This window comes from Prionailurus viverrinus, chromosome A1 (assembly GCF_022837055.1).
Source record: "Prionailurus viverrinus isolate Anna chromosome A1, UM_Priviv_1.0, whole genome shotgun sequence".
NCBI lineage: Eukaryota > Metazoa > Chordata > Mammalia > Carnivora > Felidae > Prionailurus > Prionailurus viverrinus.
The window spans coordinates 122921080-122937159 of NC_062561.1; the positions used below are offsets into that span (position 1 = coordinate 122921080).

General features: G+C 40.6%; 1 protein-coding gene and 1 long non-coding RNA gene across 9 annotated transcripts in view; one reads left to right on the plus strand and one right to left on the minus strand.

Moving 5' to 3' along the window:
• The window catches only part of PPP2R2B (protein phosphatase 2 regulatory subunit Bbeta), a 425245-nt gene that overhangs the window by 308748 nt on the left and 100417 nt on the right, over positions 1 to 16080 (minus strand). For 5 of the 8 annotated variants that reach the window (XM_047868797.1, XM_047868786.1, XM_047868807.1 and 2 more), the window contains exon 1: positions 6154 to 6340. The exons of 1 other annotated variant lie outside the window; for it this stretch is intronic. Coding sequence is in view for 1 of the 7 variants with exons in the window: in XM_047868769.1 (XP_047724725.1) it covers positions 7122 to 7165 (44 nt within the window). In the remaining 6 variants the exon portion in view is untranslated. Of the gene's footprint in view, positions 1 to 1124; positions 1245 to 6153; positions 6341 to 7121; positions 7256 to 16080 lie in introns of those variants that run through there. 2 more of the 8 variants (XM_047868802.1, XM_047868769.1) reach the window with 2 other exon arrangements.
• Positions 7313 to 16080, plus strand: part of LOC125171624 (uncharacterized) — a 36557-nt gene continuing 27789 nt past the window's right edge. The window contains exon 1 of the long non-coding RNA XR_007154408.1: positions 7313 to 7381. This is a non-coding gene — a long non-coding RNA (uncharacterized LOC125171624). The remainder of the gene's footprint in view (positions 7382 to 16080) is intronic.

The window sequence follows — 16080 nt, forward strand, 5'->3', positions numbered from 1 at the left end:
CTCTGTGAAATGTCAGCACCCTAGACATTAAGGCTGTATCATCAAGCTGCTGTACCTTTACCTGAGTTTAGCTGTTGCATCCAGGTGCTGACTTAGAGAAGGAATCTGCTCTAACAATGGATTAACTGCCCTTTGTTCCCTGACAGGATATGATTTTGTTTGGTTCATATATTATTATATATTATGAGCCACTGTACCAAAAATTAACTTCTATTAACTCTGTCCCCTCTACCCCAATTCTTGTGCTTGCTTCCTCTTTGCTGATGTTTAAAAATCATTAACAAAAACAAAGGAAACCTCCATCTCCACACTTCCACTGCCTCTTTCTTTCTTCATCCCTTTTTTGAAAGCCAACCATCTTAAGAAAACTTAGACCTTATTATCCTAAAAGCTTCTTGTCTTTCCAGGGATGATAGAGGAGTCGTTTATAGAAACTGGTCTTGTAAAACACATGACTTTCACTTTGGGGCCAGCTACGACTTCCACTGAAGGCTCCTTGAAGACAGTGCATTAGTATAACATCTCTAAAGGAAATCAATAATTTTATTCACTTTGAAGTGGTTTATACAGCATCTGTCCCATAGTTAGTATTCAAATATTTGTTATAAACACCACGTAATCCACAACAAAAAGAGGCAAAGTGTTAAAATTTTAAAATGGTATTTTAGTTATTTAAATTCTTTCCAACCCAGAAGAATAAAAAAGGAAATTCTAACCAGATGTTACTTTTTTTTTCATCACTCAGAGAACATTCTATCTCTCTGAGGATATAGTATGATCTCATCATACACATAGTTAATCAAATGATTATAAGTATGCATACTCAGTAGAGAGTGACAGAGAAAAAAAGTTATTCCTCTGCATCCTTCTATGTCCTGGTTGCTGTTGTAACCCCATAACCAAACATAATATGGGGCATATGACTGGCATCTAAGATATATGGATTAAATGAATCAATGCACACAGCTAATAGGTGATAGAGCCAGGATTCTAAGCCAGATTTGTCTAATGACAAGCCTATGTCCCAGAGCTAAACTATATTGGCTTTCTTCATTTTTCAGAGTAACCGTGTTGTTTATTCTGGTGCTATTCTTTGAGGCGTATGCTCTCCTGGCTGTCATTACCTGTGTTGGTGTTTTTCTCACCAAGTGCCTGTAGGTGCCTCAGGTGGGGTCATTCCTTGTATGACATTTCTCAGAGCCAAGAAAACAAGTATCACCACTCACTGGTGTCCATCAATTATTCTGTGTGCAATTAAGAAATACAATTTATAGATAAGAATCCTTACTTATAGACAGGCTCAAAGTTATTCCCAAGGACATGCTGTTAATGGCAGAGTTATTTTCAGAACCTAAGTGATTTGGTCTCTTCACATTCTCTTATGAACAAAAAGGGCTACAAATAAATGATCTGTCTCCTGGATGCCGGTCCATATTCTAACACCACAGTGACTGCCAACTTTGACCATTTAGTCCTTCAGCCCAATCTTACTGTATACCCTAAATGTAGCCACACCAGAGGACAAGGAACGTGAACAGTCTAATGAATGGAGGAATGTTAAGTTCTTCTTTCCTCAGCTTTTACTGAGCCCTGACATTATATTTGCAACCCGAGGACGTAAAGTATTTATTTAATAGTAAAGAGCCAGGCAATCTGACATCTCCCTCAGCCCAAACAAAAGTTAATCATCTCAAGCACGTATGGACCCGTGTCGCTTTGCAACCTACCTGTGCTTTTCATAGGGGCTCTCAAACTGTGAGCTTCCCCACCCCACTGCCTTTTCTCAAAAACATATAATCTGGCCCACCTGCATTTTTGTATTTAGGTCCCGGCAAAGAAACCATTATGAAATTGACAGAGCTGCCAGAAAGTAGGATGACTTCACTGCATGTGAATTCACTGAGGAGGTGGTAGGCAGAGGCGTGGAGAAAGAGGAGGAAGAATATACATGAAGTGAAATTTGCCTTTGGGCTTCCCACCTCTTTCTCCATGGTGTTGAGAATGGTTCTACAAACCTTTCAGAATTAACGTGTTTGCTCCATAACAAACTAACCTAAGTCTCTTCCCATAGAGCACAGAGAGACTTTGGCCTTTTAACTCAAGTTGGTAATGCCAAAAGTAATGAAGAACTCACAGATGATAACAACAGCACATACCATTTACTGAGGGGCTATGAGGTACTAACACTATGCTAAGCCTTTGTACACATTATTTTATTCAATCCTTACAACTCTTTCCCATGTCACTCCCACAGAGACGCTTCAAGGACTCCCCATTGCCTTTAGGATAAAGTCCAAATGACAGAGCTAATGAGACCCTCTAAGACGCCATCAACCTTTGCATGTCTCAACCTCACCTTGCACACTCTGCACCTCCCTTGAATGTTTTGGTTTTATCTGTACTCGAATGCTTTCAGTTATTCTTATGTTTTGTGCTCTCTCTTGCCTACAGGCTTTTAAATACATTCCCTTGAGAACACATTTCTTCTACTCTTCACCTGGTTAATTTGAACTTTCCCTCAAAATTTTAAGACTTTTTTTCGTGGGAGACTTGTCTCCAGTTCCACCTAGGTCGGGTTCTCTGTTGTTGCTTCCATGATTCATTCTATTTCCTCTTTTGTAACTCAATACCTGTAGTGACTAGTTAGATATGTACCTTTCTAGTAGATTTAACCTTTGTGAAGGCTGGCAGGCTACATGCCTTCTAATTAAAGTTGTTTCCCTAAGCATTGAACTAATTGCCTATCATATGAGTAGACCTGAATAAATGAATGGAAATCAATTATATACAAAATATATATTTGAGTATTTCCATTTCAAAGATGAGGAAACAGATTAAGAGGGGCTAAATAACTTGCCCAAAGATATACACTGAGCCAATGGTGAGGCTAAGCTTTGAACCCAAGACTGATGCCCAAACCCAAGTTTACAACCACTCCACAGCACTGCCTTCTCAAAATATCCTCCAACCCTAACAGGAAAAATAAAGAGAATTACTATGGAGTATTTATCTCACAGAAAAATTGAGTACAGAAAGCTGCTGGGATTCTTGAAGGTGGTCTTCCGCTCATCTGATTTCAAAGCTACCTGAGAGATGCTGGGTGATTCTGAGTCTTTCTGCACCTTGGGCACAATGGAGTGCTTTCCCCAAATATGGCTTCTGTCTCTCCACTATAGGTGGTAGAGGATAACAGGCAACCCATAGCTACAACTTTTAGTTCTTCCCACAGATCTACACGAAAAAAGGGAAAGTGAGTTTCTCACATTCTGGGAGAGGTTGCCCAGGCAACAAAGAGCCAGAGTGACAGACCACCCAGTTGAGACATGATGCAGTAATCTGCACATTCTCCCATACTGATGCCCACTTCCACGAGGCAGTAACCAATTACTGTCATACATCTTTTCAATGAGGCAACACTGAGAGATTCACCTGTCCCAACGGGACGCAGCTTGTAAAGAGTCCCCATGGACAGCTAACCAGTATCTCCAGAATCTGCTACATGCTCAGGTGAAAAGCCTTGTGTTTAATTTATAGATTATGCCAGAATAGCAGTTCTAAAGCTGAAAACAGTTCAGTAGTCCCAATTTTGTGGCTTGTAATAAGACAAAAATGGCTACTGAATTAAATATTAATATTCAAAATTAAGTTAGTCCACTTTGTATATAATGGCAACCCCTGACACAGCTCTTCCACTTAACAGCTGTGTGATTTTTATATGTTAATCAAGAATTTGTTCATCTATAAAATGGGTTTATAGATATAATTACCAATGGCATGTGTGTGTGTGTGTGTGTGTCTGTGTGAAGAGCCAGTGAGAAAATACACGTAAAGCACTTAACATATGGTGCATAATCAGCACTTAATAAATGAAAGTTATAGTAATTATTAGAATATATTTGAGTCCCTGAAAAGGTTGTTAGACAGAGAGAAGCAGACTATTCCTTTGAGTCTATCCGCTAGTTTAAGTTTAGTGCAGAAGCAAGTTGGCATCATGTCTACCCCCGTAATAACCAGGGATGTGGGCTATAAACCCCTTGTGGGACAGGCTGTCTTCACTGTGCACTAGAAAGCCTTTGCCAAGCTTAATACAGTGTGAGGCACACAGTGTGTGCTCAAGAAATGCTTGTTGAAGCTGTCAACAATGAGATGTTCAGGCAGTTCAAAGCACCGTAGGCAGTGGATCTTTAAAGGAAACTGTACCCTCCTAGGAGTCATTAAATGAGTTCTTCAGGGAGGGCAGTAACAACATGCCACCTGATTGCTTTGTTCAGAAGTACTTTCCGACTGAGTTACCCCAGAAGAGATGCTGTTTTTTGCTACATAACTACAGGACTTCCAGTCCCTACTAGGAAATGGCTTTTCAGGATGGCTTGCACTACATTTGTGTATGGAGGGGAGAGAAACACAGAGCAGGATGAAACTTCTACCAATCTGCTCGCAGCCTCTGGCATACCATTGTATCCTATTATGCTCTGGTGTGTGTGTGTGTGTGTGTGTTGGAATGAATATATCAGCAGTGCCCACATACCTCTGAAAATCAGGTCCAAATCTCATTCAGTTCTATTAGAAAATTATTCTTACAGCATGACATAGATTCTCTGAAAGTATTTTATCCTTTAAACACCAAAACCTCTTCAGCGAAAATTAAAATGGAAAATGTGTAAAGGAGCAGTTCTCTAAATGAAACCGTTTCTGGCTAAGCAGACCACATTAGCCAGTGGTTCTGGTCTTTGTTCTTGAGTAAAAAATTCAAGAGAGGGGTAAACCAGAACGAATAATCTCCAAATGCTAATTTTGCAAATCCTAGTTTTTGCTATTTTGGAAAACAATCCACATGATATAGCAATTAATAAAAGATATCGTGTCTTATTAACGTTCATACAGTAATTACGAAAATCGCAAATCCATCTGCTAAGTAGTCAGCAAACAAGACAAACGACTGAGCTCCGTTAAACAGATTACCAGCAGCCTATGGGAATATAATCTAATAGCCCCATTCTGAGCCATGAATAAGGCAGCTACTCCCTTTTACCCCGTGGACAGGCCACAACAATACCATCTCACACGCAAGGCAAGACAGAGCAATGGAGACATCCGGCAAGTCGCCCTCTCTGGAGAGAATGTACTCGTAAGCAAGTGTCAATGTTACTCATGTAGCTTGCTCTTACAGCCTTTGTACTGACACTTAAGAGTTGGTTTCTGGGGCCCCTGGGTGGCTCAGTCGGTTGGGCGTCCGACTTCGGCTCAGGTCATGATCTTGGGGGGTTGAGCCCTGCATCGGGCTCTGTGCCAAAAACTCAGAGCCTGAAGCCTGCTTCGGATTCTGTGTGTCCCTCTCTCTCTGCCCCTCCCCTGCTCATGCTCTGACTCTGTCTCAAAAATAAATAAAAACATCAAAAAAAAATTAAAAAAAAAAAGAGTTGGTTTCTTGAAAAGACCCAAAAGATGTCTCCTAAAGTTAAACACAAGCCCAGGAGTTTCTGCATGTAAAATGCCCATCAGGGAGGCTCTTCGGCTCCCCTCACAGAAAAGTTTCATCTTCCTGCAAACTTCTGTCATTTCATCTCTATTTCTCTTCCAACATTCAGTATCTGGACACGTTTCATGGCTCCTCTCCTTGACAGGCATCTGAAGAAAAGAAGCCATGTCTTACTACCCTATGACAACAATAACTACCACTATGACTAGTTGTGATTGAGATAACTACCATTTCTTGGGACTATAAATGTGCCAGTCACTGGGGGCAAGTGTTTCATTTTCTTAAATTTATTTTTTGTCACGTGATATTCGCAAGAGACCCCTGAGGTTGGCACATCCTCCCTTTAGATGTTAGGCAGTTGAGGCCCACAAAAACTGAGGGAAAGACATGGGATTCATGTCTAGGTCAGAGAGACTCTGAGGCCTGTGTTCTGAAACACCATGCTACACTTTATATAGCCCATGCAGCATCTAGGTCAAGTACACAGCAGGTGTTGATAAATGTCAGTGGAATCAGTGAATACCTTAACATCAATTCACTCCTTCGTCCCCTTGGTAGTTGAGGTTCAATCCTTATGGATTCTGCTTTCTTGTGCATTTTTCCCAGGTGTGCATGGGGCTCAGGGTTATAATTTCTACTGGCTATCCAAAAATGTCAAGAAGAGCTTCCCTTACCTTTTTTACATCAGAAAATAAACACCTTTCTGGGACTCTACCTCCTACTTCAGTGACTGCCAGGATGATCATTCACAACTGGGTGCAATCGATGGCTTTTCATTTGTATTGGTGCCACTCACATGTTGGACTACAAACTAGATGGTAGGAGGTGGCCCAGTGTTCCCGGCACCTCCTCCCTGCTCTCTTCAACATCCTGGCTCTAGGGTCACATGGAGGGGAGTTCAGGGCCTGCTGGTCACTGACTTCACAATAGTCAATGTTTACCATTGGTGGGAATAGTGGCCTTTTGATGCCTTCACCCTCTGAGCACACAGTGTTCTCTCTCCATCTGGTAACTGCTTCTAACTTGCAGCCCACTCAGCTCTAGAGGAGAACCCTGATTGCTTTAAGCCAAGCAGCACATCCCATTGGCCTTTTCACTGTAATTAACTCAAGTCAGAAGATGTGGTTCAGGTGAATGATAAAGGAGGAAATGTCTGCTGGGGGCTTCTGGGGAGAATGCTTTCTAGCTCAGCGAACTTTAAGGAAAGTGATTCTCTCTCTCCTTGCTGGACATTTACACAGAATAAGAAAGATCAAGGTGTGAGAAGTCATTCTGGAACTCTGAAGAAACCCAACCTTAGGGTTAAACAAGATACCAAGACGACCAAGGAGAAAAAGGAAGACAAAATGTTTTTGATGATACAATGGAGCCACTTAAGCCTTGTTTCAAAGATTGGACTATTTCTTTATTTTTCAGCTACTCGAGAGTCTAAGTTCCCTTTTTGAATTAAGCCAGTTTTGACCTAGATTGTCTCTGACTTGAAACCAAAAGATTCATAATATTCATGGGTGACAACTTGGTTCCATGTTCATCATCACATTCACTTATTATTATTATTTTTGCAGAACAGCAAGTATGACAAGGGTCTGAAGGACCAAAGGGGACCATTGCTTATCATAAAGTGTAAGCAGGCAAAATTTACCTGTCAGAGCCTGAGTAGAGCTGGCTGGCCTGATTTAGGGCCATGATCTCACAGAGTGCTCTCCCGTGTATCCGACATTAGTGAACTGCATCCCAGTCAATTATGTGCGCGGTAGTCATAAAGACTAATTATGAAGACACGATGAGATCATTGCACAGCTGAACCACGAGGTAACGGCTATCCTAACAAGTCCATCAGCTAGCGCCAGCATGATCCCACACAGACCCTTCATGGCTTTCCTATTTACTACACATTGTCAGGTGAGTTAATGAATATCAGCTACTTAGAATGATGTTCTTCTTTGAGACTGACTTGCTGCCTTTGTTGAAAATGCCAACTGCCCTTGAAAACCACAGAGTCAGCACAAAGCAGGGAATTACAGGTTTTAATGCAAAAACAAAAAAATCTGTAGCAAAGTGTAGTCAGAGCTGCTCACGTGGATACAAGAGCTTGGATCCCATCTCGTGGACTTTTAATTGCGAAGGGTTGAGTTCTTCCCAAATGCTGGAGACTCAGGATTCAAGTATGGGAAAGGAAAAGACAACAGGGAAAGACTACAATAGAAGGTATTATGTTCCCAGAGGAGACTTATTGAAAGAGCGGGAACCTGGGATACGATAGCTTCTTACCTGTCATGAGGGACAGTTTCATGAGTAAGTAACTTCTGCAGTCACAGAGCCCTGGGCTCAGAAGGACCCCTTTTTTCTTTTTTTCCAAAGTCTGCTGCCACCATCGTGAAACTCCTAATACCTTTTGACCAAGGACCCTGCATTTCAGAGTCCACAAATTAAGTAGGCCGCCCTGTTTGTTCTAGATCCCTCTTCACCAAAATTACATGACATCAAAAAGAGAAGTTTTACCAAAGACCTGCCTTAGATTTCCTAGATGTCTCTTGTCCTTTTTGACTATCTGCTCCTCTTTGACCACCTTCTTTGCATGGAACAAATGTTTTAGTGTGACATTGCAATTCTTTTGTGGATTTACTGTATATATTTTTTGTGAATTATTTTCTTCGTGGCCACCCTAGGGATTTCAACATGCATTTTAACTTAACACAGACTTCCTCAGATGAATATTAATTTGAAAATTTAGGAAATTTGCTCTAATATAATACCATTGTCTCTTGCCTTTGTGCTATTACTGTCATGTATAATCAGTCTACAGATTATAAATATAACACTACAGTGTTAATATTATTTCATACATTCTTATGTCTTTTAAGGAAGTTGGGGAAAGATGAAAAAAGGTTTATTAATGTAATATTTTATACTAACCTACATATTTATTATTTGCAGTGTTCTGCATTTCTTCCTGTGGATTTGTGTGGCTTTTTGGTGTCTTTTCCAGAGGACTTCTTTCCTTCAGTATATCTCATAAGACAGATCTGGTAGCAACAGATTTGCCCAATATTTGTTTATCTGGGGAGGCCTTTATTTTGCCTTCATTTTTGAGGAATAGTATTGGTAGATACCGAATTCTTGTTTGACAGTTACTTTTCTTTCTGCATTCTGAATATGTCCTTCTCCTGCCTGCTGGCCTCCATGGTTTTAGATGAGAAGCCAGCTGGTCATTGGATCGATGTTTGCCTATAGATGATGAGTTGTTTTGCTTGCTGTTTTTTCCAAGATTTTCTCTTTGGTTTATGCTTTTCACAGTTTGACTACAATGTGTCAAGGTGTGGATCTATTTATATTTATCCCACTTCGGTTTCTTTGAACTTTCTGGATATATAGATTAATGCCTTTTAAAAATCAAATTTAGGAAGTTTGGGGCTATTATTTTTTCAAATGTTTCCGTCCTTTCTTTTCTCTCCGTGTGGGACTCCCATTACATGGACGTTGCTATGCTTGATCTTATCCCACTAGTTTTCAGAGGCTCTGTTCGTTTTTGTCTTTATCCTTCAGATTAGATAATTTCTACCAATTTATAGTTCACGGATTCTTTCTTCTGCATGCTCAAACCTGCTGATGAGCCCCTTTAGTGAAATTTTCTTTCTTTTTTACAGCTATTATTCTTCTCAGGTATAGAATTTCTACTTGGTACTTTTAATAATCTTATATCCTGATTAAGAATCTCTATTTGTTGATCTATTGTTAGTTTCCTTTAATTCTTTAAATAAGTGTCCTTTAGTTCTTTGAACATATTTGTAGTAGTTGCCTTCCTTTGTCTGCTAATAGCTGATAACAGAAGATTTCTATTCAGTGCTTCCATTCAGAAGAGATGATTTCTATTCATTGCTTCTTTTACCTGAGTGTGGGTCACCCTTTGTTTCTTGGCAAGTCTCTTAATTTTTTTTTTCTTAAAAAATGGGACATTCTAGTTAATATATTACAGCTACTTTGATTCTGGTATTTTTTTTCCCTTGGAGGTTGTTGTTGCTACTGCTTTGTTTAATAACTTGCCTGGGCTATATTTGTGTCCCGAGTCACTGGTGTCTCTGATAAATTGTTGTGATTTTAAATATATATCCTTCATTTTTAAACCTGGCTTGCTAGGTGTTACTCCTGAGTCTGGGCAGCTTGGTGGTCAACTAATGATTGCACATCAACTGTGCTCTAACACCTTGAACCAGTAAAGCTCCCATTCATTGCTGTTGGATATGTTTGTGGGTAGGGGAACACATTTAAAATCCAGGCTGTCTTTAAGCCTCCTGGGTTTTAATTTCTTCTGGGCCCTTTTGAGTCTCTTACGCTCACACACGCAGACTCAGGATTAACCAGAAGCATGTGAAGGGCTTGGGCTCTCTTCAGTCTCCACTATATAGATAAACAGTCTCAGCCAGGGATATGCTGTCTTTGACCACAAATGTGATTCTTCCCAACCGTCCACCTAAAGGGCGATCATTTCTACTGACAGCTTTGTTGAGTGTTTGCGTTGCCCACCTGTCTAAACTGGGTGAGTCTCCTCAACACTGGCAGAGAGGCTGCTGTTTTCCATGTTCCACTGTGCCTGGGGTTTTGACTTTCCCAATTCAGGCCCTGAGTCCACAAATTATGTACACCATCCTGCTTAGGACAGAACTTCTTTTACTCTATTCTTTTTTTCATGGATCACCTTTCACACACTTAAGTCCAACATATGCTAATGGATCAAGAGCAGTAAAATTATTCTTATATAAGTAAGATAATTTCAGCAACAAGTTCTACACTGATATTGCGATAAACCAAGCCAGTTGACTTGCAATAAGTTGAAAGCGTTCAGTGAACTCTCCAAACGTCAGGTGCTGCTTATTCTTAGTCACGTGGCCTTTCCTCGCAGCAAAGAATGGTAAAAATCTGATGCTGCCCTGCCTGCTGTCACTCAGTACTCCACAACTGTAACAGATAACACTAATTACTAATTTCTTCCCCACCCAGACACGGTCCCAGAATCTTCCTCAGACAGAGCTCAAGGCAGCCATTATGTGGGAGACAAGACCTCTTAGACATACCTTCTTCAAGTTCCTAAAGCTGAAGTTCATTTTTCTTCCTATTGTCTGCTCTGCTTCTACTCACCAGTCAAGGCTTTGGGTTTGGTTTCCTGAGAAAATGTCCTTTTTTATTTGGGTTTCAGGCTCAGTTCTGTTTCAGTTTTTCTACTGGATCTCCGTAGTACTGCCATGCTGATTCCTCCATTCTCATGATTTAAAAAAAAAATTTTAAACATTTATTTATTATTGAGAGACAGAGAGAGACAGAGCATGAGCAGGGGAGGGGCAAAGAGAAGAGGAGACACAGAATCTGAAGCAGGCTCCAGGATCAGAGCTATCAGCACAGAGCCCGAGGCGGGGCTCAAACTCACAAACTGCGAGATCATGACCTAGGTCAAAGTCAGGCGCTGAACTGCCTGAGCCACCCAGACGCCCCTCCATTCTCATGATTTAAAACGATGTCCATTTATTGCCCTCTCTCAAATCTATATTTAGACTAGATCTCTCACCCAGACTCCAACTCCCTCTATACCATCTCCACTGGGAAGTCTTAAGGACATCTCCAAGTGACCATGCCAAAAACTGAACCCCTAATTTCCCACTTGGAACCTCTTCCACCCCTATAGGCTTTCTCCATCTTGACTGATGTTAAATTCATTCTCTCACATGCTCAGACCAAAAAACTTAGGGCCATCCTCAATTCTTCTCATTCTCTCTCATACTGTGAGGAAATCCTGTTGGCTACCTTGAAAATAAATCAGAACCCTATGCCTTCTTACCACCGTCACTGCCTCCATTCTGGTGTAAGCCACAACATCTCTCGTGGTATTATTACAACTGATTTCATTACTTCTAACTTTGTTTCTTTATATTCTATACTCAGAGCATTCCTTGATCCCTGCTATTCTATGCTTAACATAATGGCCAAAAGGATCCTCTTTAAAAGTAAGGCTAATTGTGCCACTCCTCTGCTCAAAACGTTGCAGTTACCTCCCATCTCACTTAGGATAAAAGCCAAAGGCTCTTTTCTTTTGTTGTTGTGGTTGTTGTTTTAATGAATATAATATTGTCAAATTGGCTTCCATACAACACCCAGTGCTCATCCCAACAAGTGCCCTCCTCAATGCCCATCACCCATTTTCCCCTCCCCCCCACCCCCTCCATCCACCCTCAGTTTGTTCTCTGTATTTAAGAGTCTCTTGTGTTTGCCTCCCTCCCTCTCTGTAACTACCTTTTCTCCCTTCCCTTCCCCATGGTCCTCCATTAAGTTTCTCAAGTTGCACATATGAGTGAAAACATAGGATATCTGTCCTTCTCTGACTGACTTATTTCACTCAGCATAATACTTTCAGCTTTTCAATGATTCACCTTACGTGATCTGTCCTGCAACCCCCTTAATCTACCAATCTCATCTTTTTCTACATGGCCTCTTATTCCTTTCCAGGCATGCTGGTCTGATGCTTCTTGAAAACATGAAGCCAGGTTTCTAGATACCTTCCATTGGCAGATTCCTCTTCCTGAGATACTCTTTCCTCAGATATCCATGTGGCTAATTCTCTTTCTTCAAGGTGTTGCTCAAATGCCACCTTTTCAATAAAGCCCACCTTGACCACCCTATTTCAAATCGTACACCTATCCTTTCCATCTGCCTCTCCCTCACTGCAATTCCTTCTGGCTCTTCTTTAACCCCCACCCCCATCTCATCATTTTCAATATTCTCCTTTCTCCCCCAGAGAATATCACCTTCCATGGTATGATAGAATTTACTTATTTATTGTCCATATTATTTATCTTCCCCCTCTCTAGAATGTTGTAACTCAAAAAGGGCATGGATTTTTGTCTTTTCCACTGGCACCTCATAGTTCCTAGAAAAGTGAGTGGTGCATAATAGGCATTCAAAAAACAGTTGTTGAATGAATATTTGAATCAGTGGCGGATCTATGTTTCTGATATCTAAGTAGGTGTTTTTGAAGACACAGACTGAATGTGAGAACAATTTCCAAAGAAACTTCAGGGGTAGCAGAGTTCAAAGAAATGTCAAGAAAATCTTCATGAAAAAGAAGAGTCAGTGGTTAAAAGAAAAATTGAATGGGATATTATATCCTTATCTTGACAAGTCCTGGGGTACATTAGCATATTAAAGGTTCTGAGAAGTCCTTAAGGCAAGAAATTGACTCAACTTTATTTTTCTCTGGCTTTTTTCAGAATTACTATTTTTTTTAATCTTTGATTTCCTGTAGATTGAAAAGTATATGCTTAGGTGAAGGGGTCTGGGGTGGGGGTGGGGAGACACTTATCCTGCTTGTTATTCTCCAGGCTTCTTAGATCTGTGGTTTGGAGTCTAACATTAATTTGGGAAATTTCTCAATCATTATTGTTTCAAATATTTCTTCTGTTCCATTCTCTTTCTTCTTTTTTCCAGTATTCCCATTATGTGTATGTTACATCTTTTGTAGTCATCTGGGATATTCTGTTCAATTTTTTTTGCCTTTTCAGTCTTGTTTTCTTTGCTTCCCAGTTTCCAAGGATTCTACTGCTATATCCTTTAGTTCAGAGATCTTTCCTCGGCCATGTCCAGTCTACTAATGAGCCCATCAAAGGCATTCTTCATTTATGTCATGGTGTTTTTTTTCCGTCTAGCATTTCTTTTTTCTTTTTCTAGCATTTGTTTTTGGTTCTCTCTTAGGATTTCCATCTCTCTGCTTCTGCCATCCATCTGTTCATGCATGCAGTCTACCTTATCCATGGGAGCACCGACTATATTAATGATCATTGTTTTAAATTCCCAGTCTGATAATCTGTTAATTGCAACATTCTTTCCATATCTGGTTCTGATACTTATTCAGTCTCTTTAAATTGTGGGGTTTTTGGTTTGTTTGTTTGTTTGTTTAAATTTTAGTATGTCTTATAATTTTTTCTTGGTAGCCGGGCATGATGAACTGGGTAAAAGGAACTGCTAAAAACAGGCCTTTAGTAATGAGATGAAAATACGTGAGGGGAAGGGAAGTGTTCAGCAGTCCTATGATTAGGTATTCATCTATTAGTGAGCCTATGCCTCTGGCCCGTGAACTTCACAAGTGCTTCTCAGTTTTTTTCTTGTCTCCTAGGTGGGACAGGATAGCTAGAGTGGGCTAGAGTTGACTATTTCCCACCTTTCATGTGGAAGGGTAGAGCTGACTAGAAGTGGGTATTTCCCTGTCCCCAGGTCAGTTAAGTTCTGATAAAACTCCAGTGCATTGCAGTTTGGTTAACTTCTTAACCAGGCAGGTCTTGCTGAGAAGAATGCTCTGGCATATTTCAAAATGGTTCTATTCCCCTCTCTTGCTGGAAGAACAAGGGGATTTTTGTCTGATATTTACTGTGAGAACCTAGTTGACTTCTTGGAGGTAACTTTCATAAACTGTACCCCCTCCCCTCCATGACTGGGTACCCTTGGACTTTTTAACTCTCAGAGATGTCCACACTGAGCCTCCAGGCACTTGTCAATTATAGTTCAGGTTCTCCTACCCTGACACTGGTTCCTCAAACTGCTTCCCCTTGTGAGTCTCTGCTCCAGTAAGCCAACACTCCCTACATTCACCTCTGTCTCCAATCCTGGGGGGGGGGGCAGCCGTTTCTCCTGAACCCTCCCTTCTTCTACAAATCCAATAAGAGTTGTGTACTTTTCAGCACATTCAGCTTTTCACCTATTGTTGGGATGGAATGGCAGTGTCTAAGCTCCTTATATGTGGAACTGGAAACTGGTTTATATACAATGTATAAGAAAAAATGAGTCGGAGTTGTGAGCATGAGCTCTGAAAATGTACCGCTTGGGTTTATATCTTGACTCTTAACAGTTATTTCGTGTCTCTAAGCCTTATCTCTTTTATCTGTAAAACCAAGATGGGAGCTATATCATAGTTTGAGGTGAGGATTCAATAAAATAATATATGTAAATAGTGTCTAGTACATAAGAAGCACCCCCACAATTTTTTAATTAAATAATTATTTGAATGCCTATGATCGTCCACATGTTATTCTAGATGTCAGAGATGCAGAAATAGAAATTGGACCCCCTTCACAGAGCTGATGTTCTATATAAGCAGGAGACCAACTAGAAACTTGTGAACGAATAAGCGAACATTTTCTGATAGTAACAGTGGTATGAAGGAAACAAATCAGTCTTAGGTGATAGAGGGGAAAGGAGGTGGGCTTCTCATTGATTAGTCCAGAAACACTTTTCAGAGAAGTGGCCACTTGTAATGAGAGCAGACCAGTGAGGAACCAGCCAAGCAAAGATCTTTCTGAAAAAAAAAAAGAGCATCACAGCAGGGGAACATCAAAAGCACAGGTGTGATAGTAGAGGCAAGCTTGGCTTGATCAGGATTAGAAGAAAAGTCCATGTGGCTGGTTGTGAGGAATATAGGAGAGAAATAGCATCTCTGCTGCTTTAAATAACACGAACCCCTGTGGGCCTTTATTTAGAGGATGAGCTCTCAATTTATAATTTCATTTTTGAAGAGAGAGAGGAACGTGGTTTTAGAGGGATTCTAGCAATGATCCAGGGGTCTGGAGAAGAAGGAAGTTGCAATTATTTGAGTCCTGGGATTCAGGGGGAAGTGACCAGCCTGTTTTGAATAGGTTTTATGGGTTGGGGCAGTGATCTCTGCTTTCCAGTACCCTACCCCCAACACACACACAAAGGGCAGTGAGGTTAAGGTGGATGTGACTGACCAACTCGGAGGATAAAGAGACATGAGTTAAAAACTCAAAGAAAAGATCCATACTTGGCTCTTAATGGTATTGTGCTTCCCCCCGCCCCAAAATGCTCTCATTCTTGCTGAAGCCTACCTTCATTTCTCTCAGTTGACATGTTAGTCTAAAAATTCTCTTTTCTGTGCTCTTTCTCCACCTCCCTCCTTTTGGAGGGCAGAGACAAATCTCTTGGGTATAACTAAACATCCAGAAAAATGCTCGGCCAATACTGCATGCTATTACTTTAACTTGTAAAAACTCAATTATTTACCCTACCATAATTAAGTCCTTTTCCAGACATAAAACTCCCCACATGCTGAGTGAATATAAATTTTCATTGGTGTTCATTTGACCTTGCAAACTAGCCTGAAAATTGTGTCCCTTTTTGCCAAAAAATTTTTTTTAGTGTTCTTCTCAATAACTATAGTTGAAAGGGGAAAGTGATATCTCTGTAACTCAAACCAGATCCTTTTGCAATAATACCTTGGCAAGTGACAATGTGATGAAATTGTTTTATGCGTGCATGCTTTTGTTCACTATCTTAATGTTGCTGAACGCAGAACCAACCTGTTTATTATTCTTCTGCTGCACAATGGGAAAGGGAGGTAAGAGGATGGGTGACCTCCCTGCAACTTCAAACAGTTTCTTAACAAGAATGCCTGCTCCTCACGACATCCTTGGAAATGTCCAGAAATAGTACCCACTCTCAATAATCTGTTTTCTAAATGGGAAGCATTTTCTTGATGAATCTAAGCCCAGTCAAGGGTACGCTATGGCACGAATTCAAACATTTAGGGATTGTTTGCCTATAGGGAT